The 15224-nt window shown below is 45.4% G+C and overlaps 2 protein-coding genes across 5 annotated transcripts in view; one reads left to right on the top strand and one right to left on the bottom strand.

Moving 5' to 3' along the window:
* LOC142582534 (cytoplasmic polyadenylation element-binding protein 1-like) overlaps nucleotides 1-11216 on the bottom strand; it is a 38807-nt gene extending 27591 nt beyond the window's left edge. Inside the window, exons 1-3 of one of the 4 annotated variants that reach the window (XM_075692362.1) lie at nucleotides 11082-11216; nucleotides 8832-8991; nucleotides 8225-8257 (exon numbers count right to left, since the gene is read on the bottom strand). In XM_075692362.1, the coding sequence (XP_075548477.1) occupies nucleotides 8225-8257; nucleotides 8832-8991; nucleotides 11082-11090 (202 nt within the window). In that variant the 5' untranslated portion in view covers nucleotides 11091-11216. Of the gene's footprint in view, nucleotides 1-8224; nucleotides 8258-8831; nucleotides 8992-9683; nucleotides 9788-10006; nucleotides 10094-10650; nucleotides 11024-11081 lie in introns of those variants that run through there. The other 3 variants (XM_075692363.1, XM_075692361.1, XM_075692364.1) reach the window with 3 other exon arrangements.
* LOC142582536 (F-box/LRR-repeat protein 7-like) overlaps nucleotides 1-15224 on the top strand; it is a 94566-nt gene that overhangs the window by 26119 nt on the left and 53223 nt on the right. The gene's annotated exons all lie outside the window — the stretch shown is intronic.

Raw genomic sequence — 15224 nt, 5'->3', positions numbered from 1 at the left:
CCAGAGCGTTCTCGTAGTGGGCTGGAGCGTTGTCGTGGCGAAGCTTCCAGCGATCAGCAATATCCTATCATTTCTGTTTGACGGTTCCGTGAAAGCGCTCAAGGACTCCTTAGTAGAATGCGACATTGATGGTTTGTCCCAGAAGTACAAATTCCTTGCGGACCACCCCACGCTTGTCGAAAATGACAATGAACATTGTCATTACCTTGGACTTCGACATTCCTGCTTTCTTGCGGCATAGGTGGTTCACCCAGTGTGCCACTCCAAACTTTGGCACTTGGTTTCGAGGTTGCACTGGAACACCCATGATTCGTTGCCCGTTATTTACACCATCTAAAATGTCCCGCTCAGTTTCTAACTGCACCAACATCTCACAGGAAATGTTGTCTTATCTTTGTTTTCGTTCAGCAGTCATGTTTGGCCCGATTTCGAACACACCTTCCACGTGTTCCAGTTGTCAGAAATAATTTTGCTAACGGTTGTTTTGCACATATTGAAGTTTTCAGTGATTAATATGATATTCAAACGACGGTCGGAGTCGAGAAGATATTTTTTGCCTTTGTAAGCCTCCTTAACCAAGGCAAGCGTCTCTGAAGCGGTTCTTCCCAGGTGAAAGCAAAATTTAATCAAGTACCACTGCTCCAGCAAACGCTCCATATTTTACGTTTTCTGCCATGACAAAAACTGGAAGACAGCTTTTGCGCCACTTCAGATCCTCACTACGTCAGAGCTCAGGTGCAACTGCTGCCCGCTGCGCTAGCTTAGAACCCACACAACAAATCCTGACTCGGGGGAGTGCGCTAGTGGCAAACGCAGCACCATGCAGTAGGCAGTCTCACATATGGACGAAGGTAGGTAATTTCGAATAGAATTAGGACAGTGCTTCACTTCCAACAAGCCCGAATAACAGGCTGGTGTTAGAGACAATTACATTCATGCCGTCAATTGAGATTTTGCAATATAACACCACTACTATATGGCCCTTCATAGATTGAAAAAACAAGTATCCAATTCAGCAGAAATACAAATCGTGGATGAATTTTTAGATTTAATGAGCTTAGAAAGCAAATGTGGACACCTTATGTAATTATCTACAGGGATTTTGCAGCTACCATTCTTTACAAGGAAAGTGAAAAAGTATTAGGAAGGGTGTCAGGCAGATAACTTTCCTTAATGCCTCAGACATTTGCTGCATGCTTGGAAGTATTCAAAATGTTGCATGAAGGATGAGATGCAAGAATTAGCAGTGATTATCTCACCAACCTGCTGTCTGCAGGTTACGTAGTCTTTAGCAACCGTGATGACTTACAGCAATTGAGGACTCAAACCAACAAGGTCTAAATGTATGTGTATGGATTAATGCAGAGAAAACTAATGTTCAATAAATTGGTAAAAGAACAAGAGCTTATGATTGCGAGATACCCTTTTGAAGCTGTGAAGGAGTGTATAATAGGCGAATTAGCCACAACAGACACTAACTGCAAGAGGTCTAGTTGAATATAAATAAGCTAAACTGAACGTGGCACTGATAGTAATAAAGAGTAGCCTTATCAATAACCTAACAAAGTACACAATCTCAGTGCATTCCAACATAGAGGATAACAAAATTTGATAAGGGCTGTGCAAGAAGCAATGCAACAGGAAATGATAGGCACGACGTTAAAAGACAGGAAAAGGACAGTATGGATTAGAGTAAAAGCAAGCAGCTGATATTCCAGTTGTGATTAAGACAAGTTGTGCATGTTGTGGAATGCATCAAGCCAATAACGAGTAGTCTGTACCAGAATGAGCATGAAGGGAAGGGAAATGCAGTCAAGTGTAGTAGAGGGTTTATGTGGAGATTAGAATTCGCAGGCATAGGCTGGAGTCGGCTGGTGCAAGACACGGGTAACTTTTATATTACTGAGACCTATCTAGCAGCGTCCATAAAATAGGCTCATAATGACTTTCAAGCAGCTCAAAGCACAAGAAACCTAGTAAAGAATTATAGTGCTAGCATGGATGTGCAATTAAATGGCATGTCATGCCGTGCACACCTGCAGGCATGCAGTGTGCCGCAGCAAACCTGAAGGCTGCCACATTGGTCACACGCACAGACACAGGGGAAAAATGGCACAGTGAACTTAACATCCGACTGTTACAATGTCCACTACCATAAAGAATGTTCTAAGCATTCTCATCATGGACTGCCTTAGCTTCAGTTCGGTGTCTTGTAGTGCAGAGGCAACGAAGGCCATGACACGCTGTAAACTAACCGCTGAACACAGAAAGTGCAGCAGCATTATTGTAGTCTAGGTAGTACACAGCTTACTTGAGCTTCACAAGGTAAGCATCACGAATAGGCGGTGTGTAATAACAGGAAAAGGCACATCGCCATAAAAATATGTTCAAGCACCAAAGCTGGAAAGTGCCACATTTATTTCATTTCTGCTACCTAGGCAATTCTGGTTTTTCGAATACAAGTTTTACGTAGCTGTTTGTGTCGCATTGCTTCTTTATGTTGGCATATAGATACACCAAATGTCGGTTGCGCATTGAAAATGCTCATTACAGCTTTGAACATTGAGATAACCTGTTGCAAAGCTAATATCGCATCTTTTGAAGCATTGAACAGATTTGTATATCTAGCTGCAACATTGCCTCTAATCTCTGGTGCAGCAGGTTGCCTCACATTGCAGTTATCAGAGACCCATGCATAAATGCTGACAAGATGTCGCTGCACTGTGCACATACGCAAGCTTCACCATGTCTTTAATGTGGCAATTTTAATGGCTTTCAGAAATTGGGATTGGAAATAGACCAAAGCACAGTGGAAGAAATGCAAGAAAGGCTATTTGCTGTCTAATCATAGGAATAGTGTGGATCTCTGGAAATTATTTTTACTGTGGCATGCAGTGGCACAGACTACAATCAAGCACCTCCACAACGAACTGATGTGTCTAACAAAGGAATAATTCTGCACCCCGTGACAAGCTACAAAGAAATCATGCAAATGTACAGAAGCGGCAGATGTAGGCTTCCCCGGCCGCATCCGCAACTCAACCGAATGCAGCAAACGATCGTGCGACGCACGCAAGCGAGGTCACTAGCGCATCCCGTGCTCTTGCACAAGATGTTCCCAATAGAGCATGACACTTCATGCCCTTCTTGCAGACGGTCAAAAGGCACTCTAGCACACATCCTTGCAGAGTGCACTAAGCTCAAGAACCCCCCACTATCCCTACCCCCCACCCCCCCGCCCCGAGCGATGGGAGACCTTGTTGTCCAGCCCCGACCTACCGACCCAGCTCGCGTTGGCGGCTAGGGGCCAGGAACTGCTGGACGCATATGGGACCTGAGAAGAAGGTTCCACCCCATCTGGTGCCAGCGCGCACCAACCGTCACTAAGTGCTCAGCAAAAAAGTTGATTCTCTCTCTCTCTCTCTGTCCCAATTTTATTGCGAGCTGCGCAGCCTTTACAACTAAGTGACCTGTACAACAAATGGTTTCAGAGGTCCCACACATTCGTACAAAGGCGTTCGACTGTACTCGCAAATAGTATTAGTAGTACAAAAAGCTGGAAAAAGCTGTAGTGCACTGAGCACACTGACAGTGCAGCATTGCATGAGTGCTAACATTATATAGGTATGAATTACCTACTTGGTGTCTATGTTTAAAACATTCTCTACACTTTCAGTAGTTACCGACAGCCTACAGTTACGGCTTAGGGTGGCGTTAGGGCAAGGAATCACCCAGCCCATCAACGAATACATCCAGTAGTAGAAATGAAGGAAACAGTTGGCTTAGCTACACGGCTCCAGCTACGGAAGCCAACTTTCTGCAGGAGCAAGTCCGAGTTCACATCAGTACCCTCTGACCCTACTGCATAAAAAGTCTCCGCGTTTAATACTGTCGTGACTCACCTAGGAAATCTGAAGACTGTCTAGCAGCAAATCACCATTGTCGAATCCATTGCAATACCACGCCAATACTATCGGAATGCTCCGCATTAACCTCGCATCTGAAGCCCCATGGTATGAAATATGTGACAGGATAGCAACTTGCAAATCCAAGGTCACCGTTGCTCGGTAGCATGTAATGTTGGGCCCCCTTCGTTAGTTCAGGCTGTCACATAGTGGTGGGGGTAGCTGTCATTTGTGGATCCATCAAGAGTGTCCACACTGCAGTGACGTCTGGACAGGCACCGATGGTTGGGGGGGGGGGGGGGGTTTGCCTCGGGGCGAATATCTAACTGCGAGTCCAAGGTCGCCATCGTTGTTCGGTAGCATTTGATGTTGGCCCCCCTCATTAGTTCCGCCTGTCAGGTAGTGGCCTTTTGTGGACCCTTGATGTCCATACTGCATTGGCATCTGGACAGGCGCTGATAGATGGGTGGGTGTTTGCCTTGTGGCAAACTTTGAGGACCTTTGTGGTGTTGAGACGTAACACTACACTTTTCCTGTATTTAAATAAAAGCTCACCAGCTTTTTTCAGCAACTTATTTTGCGCACTGAAATGTACCAGCTTTTCTTTTTTTTTTTTCACAGTTGATAGCTTTGTTGGAGGCTATGTACCATGAGTGCCACTGGCATTCTCTGTCAGTGTGAAATTGCTGTAGTGCAAAAATAATGTGGTTGACGTGGTGTTGTGATGAGCCATGAACTATGTAAAATTACTTTCACATCACTCTTATCTTGATTGCAACCAATTTTCAATAAGCAGCTAATTCTGTACTTCTGCTATATGCTTGAGTTACAATATTGCAAAGTATAGTTATCTGCCCTTGTGCGCTGCAACTATTTTTGGTTAAAACCAGATTTTCAAAAGCACAGCCTGCTTTTTTCTAAGTACCTGTTTTACCAAAACAAGATAAACCTGATTGTTGATTAATACTTCGATTTAATAAGATGCACATCATTGAAGCACGTTTCAGCAGAGGTGCAAAAAAATTTTAACAGCACAGCATAATAGATAGACTTTTCAGCAACACATTAGAGAATGGGACTGTAGATAATGTTGCTAACCATACAATTAGATGAAATTCAGTAAGCTCAACAAGCCAGTCAGCATCAAAATCATTTCCTTTGTCTCAAACATTTCCCTTGAATCCTGCAGGACTGACCAAAGAAGTGTGCACCGCATGAGAGATACAGGTATGCATTAAGTCTAATACTCTTGTGTCATAATATATAATGCGATTATTATATGGTAGGTGCCGCACTCAACCTATTTGCCACCAAACAAGCAGTGGAAACTTTCTATGGCCAGCAGCCATAGCATAATGTTCAACTCTGAACCAAAACTTAGGATGTTACCTACTAAAAGTACAAAGGTGCACAAGTAATACATGAGGCGACATTTATAAAGTATTCTGTAAAAAGAGTCATACATTAACCACACTACTTGCATAGCTTTCACAGCACTGCCTGCTAAGTATAAAACAAACTACAAGATATAAGAAATGCCTGTGCATTTGGTGGCACATTTACGGCAAGTGGTGCTTGTCTCGCAAGTTTCACGTCAACATGCTACGGCCACAGATCAGTTTCAATTTTACCAATACAACATTCGCTCTAAGGAACTAAGGATCTCGTGCAGTCTAGCTGTTATCTGAGCTGCCAATTGTGTGCGCACATCTACTGATGTGTTGTCAGAAAGTTACGATTTCATCACATCTGTACTGCCCCAAGATTTCAAGTCTGCCCAAAACATGTGACAATTACGTAGACTATTTCATATTCCTGCTGATCATAGCGGCACACTCCTCCACACATTTTCTCTTGAGTTAGCCCACCTTTGTTGAAATGAGTGGGCGGTTTCCTCTGCTGCCTGTGTGGCATCTATGGCTATGTTCATGCTTGGGAAGTGGCAAGAGAGAAGTGGCCAAAGCAGGTGGGAAGTTTGCCTGTCAATATGTGCACTTGTTTTGCTGCCGCTTTCCCAACTACTTACTGAATATACAATCGCCCACGTTATAGCATTTCTTCCACAATTTCAAGCAGTACGTTCATTCATTGATACATCGATCATCAAGGGCAGTGATTGCATGTCACTTCACACCTCATCTGCACCTTTATTCTAGACATTGAATTTTAACAACAATGAGCATGCTCGCTGACACTTTGGGCGCCATCTTCAATTTATGGCCAGGATGTTTGCATGAAAGTAACTTCCAGTGAAGTAGAATGATGTCGCGCTTCATGCCAAAAAGTCTGTCCAAGACCAATCATGCTTGCCGCTTGGTTTCCCACGAGTTCATGTGAAGTGAGTGGATTTCTTGCAGCTTTTGAGATGTCCACATGCTTTGCTTTTAAGTGTGAAGCTAGATGTGTATTAGGCATAGCAGTGCACCAATGTCCTTCAGCAGTACTTTAATGTGTGGCAATTTCTTTCACCATAAAAATTAAGGGGGCTAGGTCATTACCAAATGAGTTCAATTCTGCTCTTTTGGACAAGAATGGGGACCAGAAGCTGCAAATTGTGTACGTTCACACATGCGCATGTTTGTAAAATTCCAGATATGTTACATTTGATAGCAGTGCAATAGACTTCTAAAAATGGGCGTGTGGAAGACTTAACAGTGCAAAGGAAGGCAAGGGGTGAAAAAATTACAATAGTTGGGGACAGTGTAGTGATGATAGTTGCCCATAGAACACAAAGAGGACCAAGCAATGCCAAATCTAAATTGTTAGCCTCGTGTTCCTATGTACCTATGAACCACTATGCCTATGAAGCCTATGAACCACTGTACACTAGTTAGGTTTGACCCCACAAAGCCCAACGTATCATTTTTGATGTGTTGAATTTGATGCCTGAAAACAGATTTAGTGCTGTAAATCCAATGTACAGCCCATACTAGCATTTGATATTCTGGAGGGCATGTTAAGTTGTGAATAGTCCTGCAGTTGAATTACTGAGTGAGTAATTAACATACTAATTTATCTTTACTTAATCATTTCACAATTTTTTGCATACCAATATACTTTGTGTGTCCAGAAATACGCGTGAGCAGGACGTACGGATTGGTGTTTGGGCTTTGTGGGACAATATCTGGGCCACACTGGCATGGTAAATTTTTAGATATTTTTAACATTGCACACAGTGTATGGGTAACTACATCCTCTCTGCAACCCTCTTTCCTTTCACAGCACCAAACTCCCTGGCAGATTGTCTGGCTATAACAGTGCTTATTTGCCATTTTATCAACTTCCATGGGCAATACCAAAATAGCATGCCACATTGTGGTGCAATTAAATTGGGACCCTGATGACAGTAAGGTGCAAATAAGCTTTGCACAGTATTTTCATGCACAAGGACAAAATAACGCACATAAAGGCAGCCTTGTGAAATTTCAATACCACTCATTTTTTTTTTTTTTCTCTCGATAACTCACGTTTGCTAGACTGAAGTATAGCTAATGTTCCTCTCTATGAGCTAAGTGTGCATGCCGCACAAGGCAGCACACCACCAGTGGGTCTGTTCCTAACTTATGCATAGTTCTGCTGCACCTCCTACATCAATTCACAGCATGTTGCAGCACAGCCCAGAGTTCTTCGATGCCAAAGTGTGCCACCCAAGACTAGTTCTCGAATGCTTTATGGTGCCACTCTGGTGCGTGGTGTGGCTGCATCTGTTGGCAAGGTGGTGAAGCTGTGATGCATGACATCTGGCAGACAATACTAGCCAATGCTATGTTCGGCAGCTCAGCTGGTGTTTCAGGAATGACCAGAGGCTTTGAAAACTCAGTGCAATTCAAGCTGAAGCTGCCTTTGGCACTACCGAGACGATTTAACCAAGATGCATTTTCTAGTATGCATCTAGTCTGATTATCAGCATTACGAATTCAAGCAAATTGTAGCAATGTAATCGTCATCTTAATCCAATTGAAGATGACTAAAAGCTGATGCTTCTATTAAAAAATGCAGCTAGACATAAGGCCATAGAAAACTTAGGCCAACAAATTCACACAGCCCGCACTTTGTAGCACGATTCGCAAGCGTACGCAACGTGGTTCAGACTTGAAATTTTTCTGCAACAGCTTTGAACCCGTGTGAACCAAACGGGCCTAGCACTGTTTCAAGGTTTGGGTAAGGGCTGGTTGGTATTCCATGGTATCAATCGTCACAGCGCATAAATAGACGAGGGACAAAAAGAACGACGAAGACAAGACTGTTGCTAGATAAGAGTTCAGATGAGCTTACAAGACCTAGGAAACAAAAGAACAGTGGTGCATCACCCAGCTTACCGTTAAAATTGAGGCAGTCCTCAGCTGCGTTATCTGGAAGAAGAAAAAACCTACATTTGCCTCGTGTGACAGCAGGAGACTCATCACAGGCTGAAGACGCACATTTGATGACTGAATTTATTCATACTGGAAACATGGCTCTAATGTGCGGCAGGGGCATGAACAATGATGGTAACGCCGTCTTGAGCAAAAGCAGTTTATTGCGTAGCAGCAAAAATCAATGCACAGTAGCAAGGTGATGTCACGTCTATATCAATAAGTAGGTTAAAATATCATACACAGTACTGAAGCATCAATATTTTCTTAATATATACCTGAAACTCTTACAGCTTCCTGTTCTGATTAGCACATGGGCAAGCACTATAAATTGAGCAGAGAGTGATAACATAGCAACCACACAGAACAAAAACTTCATGAAGTGGCATCACCATAAGGAGAACATGGTGAGGAACTACAATCCTTCAATACAGTGCCGTTTCAATTGCCACAGCACAAGAAACTTTCGCAATTGAAGTCATACAGTGGTGCATGCACTTTTTTTCTCAGGCGACATCAATTCCGCTGGCACAGAAAGTATGTACTTGTGGTCAACCTTGTAGATGCTCACCATATTGTCTGCTGAGGGGTCGGCGATCCACCAGTGAGATATCACTGGCATTGTCAAGCATACCGTTAAAATTAGGCAGCATTCTGTTATAGTTGTGGTCACTTAAGGATTCCATCAGTGCAAGTTCCTCATCCAGAAACTCGCTGGAAGGCTGATGAAGCTGGATGGAAATAACAGACCAATCCTGTGATTTGCAATAATCAATGAAAGGAGCACAATGAGTCATGACACGGCACCTCAACGAAAGCGTATGGCACATGTGCTCCTCGACTAAGCAATAAGCGCATCATAAATACTGGTCCATCCAGTTTGAATGCATACACTTTCGTTACAGCTAGAACAGAGAACAATGACAGAGGGCCAGCCAGTACACTGCCTCTCTAAGCATGTAAACAATGCAAAGCACAGAGACAATGTGCAAAATATTACATAGGCACATACGTAAACAATAGTGTGGTGCTGCAGAAGCATAGATGCAGGAAACAAACGAGGTATTGCATTTGCAATTAGCGAGGATTTCAACAAAAACAATCTCGGAGACGGCGATTTTCTACCTGCTGCACGTGGCCGAAGTCAACCGAGAGGCTAAATAAGGGTATATCGTTATGGAATACGCGTAACGCACGCTGCTGAACAACAAAACGCTTCACAGAACACGCTCACAAGGAAAACAAAAACTAAATAAAAGAAGTGAGCGCATGCGGTGGAAACAAGTCCAACGATGAACAGTGAAACCGCGAAGCTGCTATATCACACGAGCATTACGGGGATCGAGAGAATGCGCTCGCGGATACATATTTGCAAAAGGAAAATGGGAAAACTGCTGAACGCAAGCGCTGCCTGAAAAACCACCTTCGATGTGCGCCACATGTGCACGCTTTGCATTCGGGAACGACTTCGCAGTTGCACGTTTCGCGAATCAAACACCGCTGCTGTTGACCAGCCATAAGCGCAGACGCATGCGCCTCGCCTTTTAAAAGGCCGAGTGCTACATATTTATATCTATTTTGTTCTCTCGCCACAAAATTTGTTCGTGCGACACCACAAACGGACAAGACTATCAAGGGGCCGAAATACTAATGATGAAACTGACGCTATAAGAAAAAAAAAAAAGGTAACGCAGTGTTCTGATGCGTAGCAGAGCAGCCGACGTTGAAAGGCACAAAACTGCATACATGCACGTTGTAGTACGGTTCACCTTCGCCGCAGCGAGCGATGTGTCGCGTGTGCCTCCCCCGTGGCCACATGTGCAGCGTGGGCCTCGCCTTATAACTACCACTATTTTTTTATATATATATACGAAACTGACTAGCGAAAACCGAAGCCCCCAATTTTGCGCTACTGCCCGTGCGAGCTAGAACAGCTGGCCAGGGGTGAATGTGGACTGCAGTTCGAAACCACGCCGTAGTCGAACGCCACGCTGCTTTCTCGTGTGCCGGTCAAGGACACTAACCCTGAAGGAAATGTCAGCAGGGAAGTAGAAACCCCGAAAATGGGCACACATACAGGTGCCAGTAGAAACGCTTCGGCCGGTTGCGCTACGTTTCGGAGTTGAAAAGCAAAATTCAACTGCCCGAGAGCGAATTCGAAGGCTGACGCCGCGAGAGCGACACACCTGCACCCAATGCTAGAATATAAAATCCTTCCATCGAACGGTCCGCTTTTTTTTTTTTTTTTTTTTTCGGCATGGTTATGAGGGCGGGGTGGGCTACCTCGTCGTGCAACGAGCTCTACAAGGCTGCACCGTTGAGACAGCGGGGCTACTGTTTCTGAGCCTGTGCGCAACGCGATGGTCGAAGAGAGATGGAATATACTTCACCATTAAAACCTCTCTTTGACGCTAACACGTGGCAGGACCGAGGACGAAATGCGGTATCCCGGGGCAGGACAGCGCCGCCGAAACGTTCGTGCCGCGTCGGTGGCTGGGCAGCGCTTAAAATCAGCGCTTGGGGTGGCTCGGAATTCGTCGGTCCCTCGGTTCCGACGCCGGGCAGAAAGTGAGACGAGAGGCGGCGACCGCGGCGGAGGCTGGCCCGTAAGCGGAGAGGGGGAGGTTATCGAACCACGTGCTTCGTGCGGCATAAACAGAGTACGGCGAGTCGTAGCCGCTGCTTCCGCTTCCGCCGGCGGTTTCGGCCGGTCCGCAGGTTTTCCTCGCAGTCGCAGACGAAAATGGTTTCCGAGCCGCGGCGTCGTCTGCTACGATGGATTGTTGCCCTGACCGACGTGGTGGCTTTAGTCCTCGCTTACCGAGTACATCGTGGTCGCCGGGTGGTGTCTTCAGCCCGGGTGCGGCTCCGCTGCTGCTGATGCTGTTGGCGCGCAACAGCCCCGTCGCGGAGCGTGGAACGAATGCGCGTGCACGCTACTATGACGCCGCCCCAATGCGCACGGGCACCCACCGTGCGTCGCGCTGTACGGTGCATGTTTACTTCGCAAAGGAAAAGAAGCTCGCGGCGCTCTTGTCTGCCGCCAGCTCGCTTCTACTTATTTATTTCATTCTTTTTTGTTTATTGTCCTTGCTGTTGGTAAATTTAAAAAAAAATAGTTCGATCACACTTTTACGCCTCACGTGAGACCGAGACCCTACTGCTAAATACGAACAAACGCGCGCAGAAAAATACAATAAAGAGCTCGTGACTACGTGCCTGCGTGGCAAAGAGAAGCCATTTCACTGCAGCTGCGGTTTGAGGGCTTTTCGTGGCTGTTTCACAGACTGGTGTCAAGGAAATTTTGAGGGTATCCTGACTAATTAAAACGGAGCCAATACGTGGAAGAGATGTTTTGGATATCGCATTTGCTTCTTCGTTTTTAGGCTTTCTTGGCATGAGCAGGTTTTCGTCTTTGAAAAATAAGCCGCCCATTGAAAAGTAGTAGCTTTTGCATGTTTGGTTAGTTAGCCGTGCTTCCTCGTCATTATTATCAAATTAAGAGTAAACATCAGGAAAACTGCGATCGAAAGACAACAACAATATGTAGGACATTTCATTCCGTGACTCGACTGTCAGTGTCAGACGCCTGTCGACAAATGGCGAGTAAGGTGATTCGGCATATATATCTATAGATTGTGCCAGTTGACGTTCGATCTTGTCACTCGCAAGAGAAACAATATATGAGCAACACACTTCTCAAACATTTCAGTGTTTGATTGGTGACCACAAGGGACATATTTAACGTTACGAAGAATACAAATAGCAAATATGAATAGCAACATAGTCAAAAGACATTTGCACTTCGATCTCTTCAATCGCACCAACTATATCCTGTTCTCATAAATGACACATTAAATGTCACGACGTCAAAAAAACTGGACGCGGGACCACCATGCGAGAAACAAGAAACCGCTCAGATGATGATGATGATGAAGCCTCAATTAATGGCACAAACCCATTAGGGGGGATAGGCCACGAATCGGGTGGTAATATGATTGAGAAAATGAAATAAATTAGTTAATAAATAATTAACACAATAAATAAAAATAAATATATAATCCAAGATGAAAAATACACTGTCAATACATGAGATAAAGTAGTCATCAATATTATAATAAGCCTTGCGTGTACAGGAATACTAAAAAAAGAAAAAAGAAGGGGGAAAAGTTACTGAAATGCATAATATAAAGGGTATACTTAAATATGAGAAAGTTAAATTTCGGATAACAATACTAGTAAGATTTAAACTGTGAATGTGTGCTTTTACTTTCTGAATTTTCTAAATTGAAGTAGAAGTAAATGAATTGTTAACAAGGCATTCATTTTGTGCCGCTCAGAGATCACAAGAGCCGACGCGCCAGCTTCGTCTTCTTTCAAAGGGAGCTTGGTCGCTGCTCGTGTCCCTCAGTTCATTTTCTTCTGTTCTCTTGCTAGTATTTAGTTGTGACATTAGCCTCTCTTCCTAGAAAGCATCACCCCGATGCTTTATCGTCATGGCAACGGGACCGGGACACGCTTGCGGTGCAGTGAATTCACTCGGACAAATAGGGCTTCATCCGGACCACGTGCACAACCTCCGGTAGATGCCGTCGATGCCTTGAGCAATGCGGACTATCGGGAGCAACCTCGTAGTTGGCATCAGTGAGCCGCCGAAGAACTTTATACGGCCAGAAGTAGCGCCTTAACAGTTTCTTCGAAAGGCCGCTACGGCGAATGGGAGTCCAAACCTAAACTCTCTCTCCGGGCTCGTAGGAGACTGGTCGGTGACGAAGATTGTAGAGTATCGAGTTGTAATCCTGCTGCCTATGAATACGTGTGCGAAGTAAGTTGCCGCCCTTCTTCAGCACGCTGAGTGAAGTCTTCAGCATCCGTTTCGATGCCATCGCATTCATGTGGCAGCATCGCATCTAGCATAGTTGTGACTTCACGACCATGTAGGAGACGGAACGGTGTCATTCGTGTTGTCTCTTGCTGAGCCGTGTTGTATGCGAAGGTGACATACGGCAATACTTCATCCCATTTCTTGTGCTCCACATCCACGTACATGGAGAGCATATCCGCGAGCGTCTTATTCAGGCATTCTGTCAGTCCGTTCGTTTGCGGATGGCACGCCGTTGTTCGCCGATGAGCCTTTCCACTAAGCCTTAATATTGTGTCCAATAGCTCGACTGTAAATGCACTTCCCCTCTCAGTTAATACTACTGTTGGAGCGCCTGGCCTCAGTACAACATTCTCTATAAAAAATCGGGCTGCTTCACTTGCCGTGCTCCGCTCCGGAACTTTGGTTTCGGCGTGGCGAGTGAGGTATGCTGTGGTGTAGTAAAGGCAAGGCGCAGAAGACCAGGACTCAGGAAGAAGAACACAAATGACAGGACCGGCGCCGGTCCTGTCATTTGTGTTGTTCTTCTTGAGTCTTGGTCTTCTGCGCCTTGCCTTTACTACGCCAAGCATGAACCAACTAGCCCAAGCAAGAGTTTTACTTGTATTCTGTGGCTACGATAATCCATCTGTGAACCACAGCAGAAGTTGGGAATGAGCCTAGAAGATCCATTCTGACTTGAGCAAATGGAGTTGCGGGCATTTCAATAGGGTGGAGGAAGCCTGCTGGTTTGACTGCTGGCACTTTTTGCCGCTGCAGCCTTCAGCGCATGTCCGGACGTATTGTTGAACAGTCGCCGTGAGTCCTGGCCAATAGTATTTTTGCTTTACCCTACACAGCGTTAGTGTGTACCTCATATGACCAGATGTTGCTTCATCATGGCATGCCTGTAATACGTGAATTCACTCCTGAGAGGTGTTCGAGAAGACGAGTGAGTAGGTGTTTCCGTTCGGAGAGAAGTTCGCCTTATACAAGACGTCGTTACGCAAGCAAAGTGATAGTAGTCCTCTTGCAGAAAGCTTTGGGACAACGGAAGTGCGCCAGTATATCCAAGAAGTTAATAATGGGTTGCAATTCCGGGACGTCGCGTTGCCGCTGTGCGATTGTAGCTCTGTTGACAACTCCGGCAAAGGCTGCATCGTCGTCACCTTCTGCATTGGCAGATTTGAATGGGGCGCGAGAAAGGCAGTCGACATCCGTATGCCGCTTTCCCGATTTATAGACAATAACCATGTCGAATTCTTGAAGCTTAAGGCTCCAGCGCGCCAATCGTCCTGATGGATCTTTTGAGTTCATCAACCAACAAAGGGATTGGTGGTCATAAGGAAGCGGCCGTACAGATACGGACGAACTTTCATAACGGCCCACACCAGCGCAGGGCACTATTTTTCCGTGGTGGAATAATTCGCTTCCGTGCGGGAAAGGGTTCTGCTTGCGTAAGCTATTACTCGTTCAACGCCGTCTTGCCACTGCACGAGTACTGCTCCTAAGCCGACATTGCTGGCGTCGGTGTAAACCGCTGTCAGGGCTTCTTCGTCAAAGTGTCCAAGGACTGGGGACTTTTGGAGGCGTTGCCGCACCTCGTTGAACGCTTGTTGCTGTTCTTCACCCCATACGAGCGCGACGTCTGTCCTGGCGAGGCGTGTCAACGGTGACGCAATTCGTGAAAAGTTCCGAATGAAACGTTGGTATGTAGACAGACCTAAAAATTGTCTGCCTTTTTGTCAGATGGCACTGGAAAATTTTCAACGGCAGCTATTTTGTCGGGATCAGGCCGTACACCTTCGTTGCTGACCACATGACCGAGGAAGAGAAGCTCTTCAAAGCCAAAGTGGCATTTTTTCGGGCTTCAGCGGGAGACCGGAAGATGGGATGGCTTGAAAAACCACATGTAGTCGCCTCAGGGGCACGTCAAAAGTTGCAGAGAATACAATCACATCGTCCAAGTATAATAAACACGTTTGCCACTTGAGGCCTGAGAATACTGAGTCCATTAACCGCTGAAATGTTGCCGGCACAGAGCACAAGCCTAAGGGACTTTCCTTAGGCGTGTGTGTGCTTAGAGGCCGTCAGGTATCAAGA

Source organism: Dermacentor variabilis, chromosome 5 (genome assembly GCF_050947875.1).
Source record: "Dermacentor variabilis isolate Ectoservices chromosome 5, ASM5094787v1, whole genome shotgun sequence".
NCBI classification, from domain to species: domain Eukaryota; kingdom Metazoa; phylum Arthropoda; class Arachnida; order Ixodida; family Ixodidae; genus Dermacentor; species Dermacentor variabilis.
The sequence above is the reverse complement of the archived record's forward strand: the minus strand, read 5'-3'. Positions and strand labels throughout refer to the sequence as shown.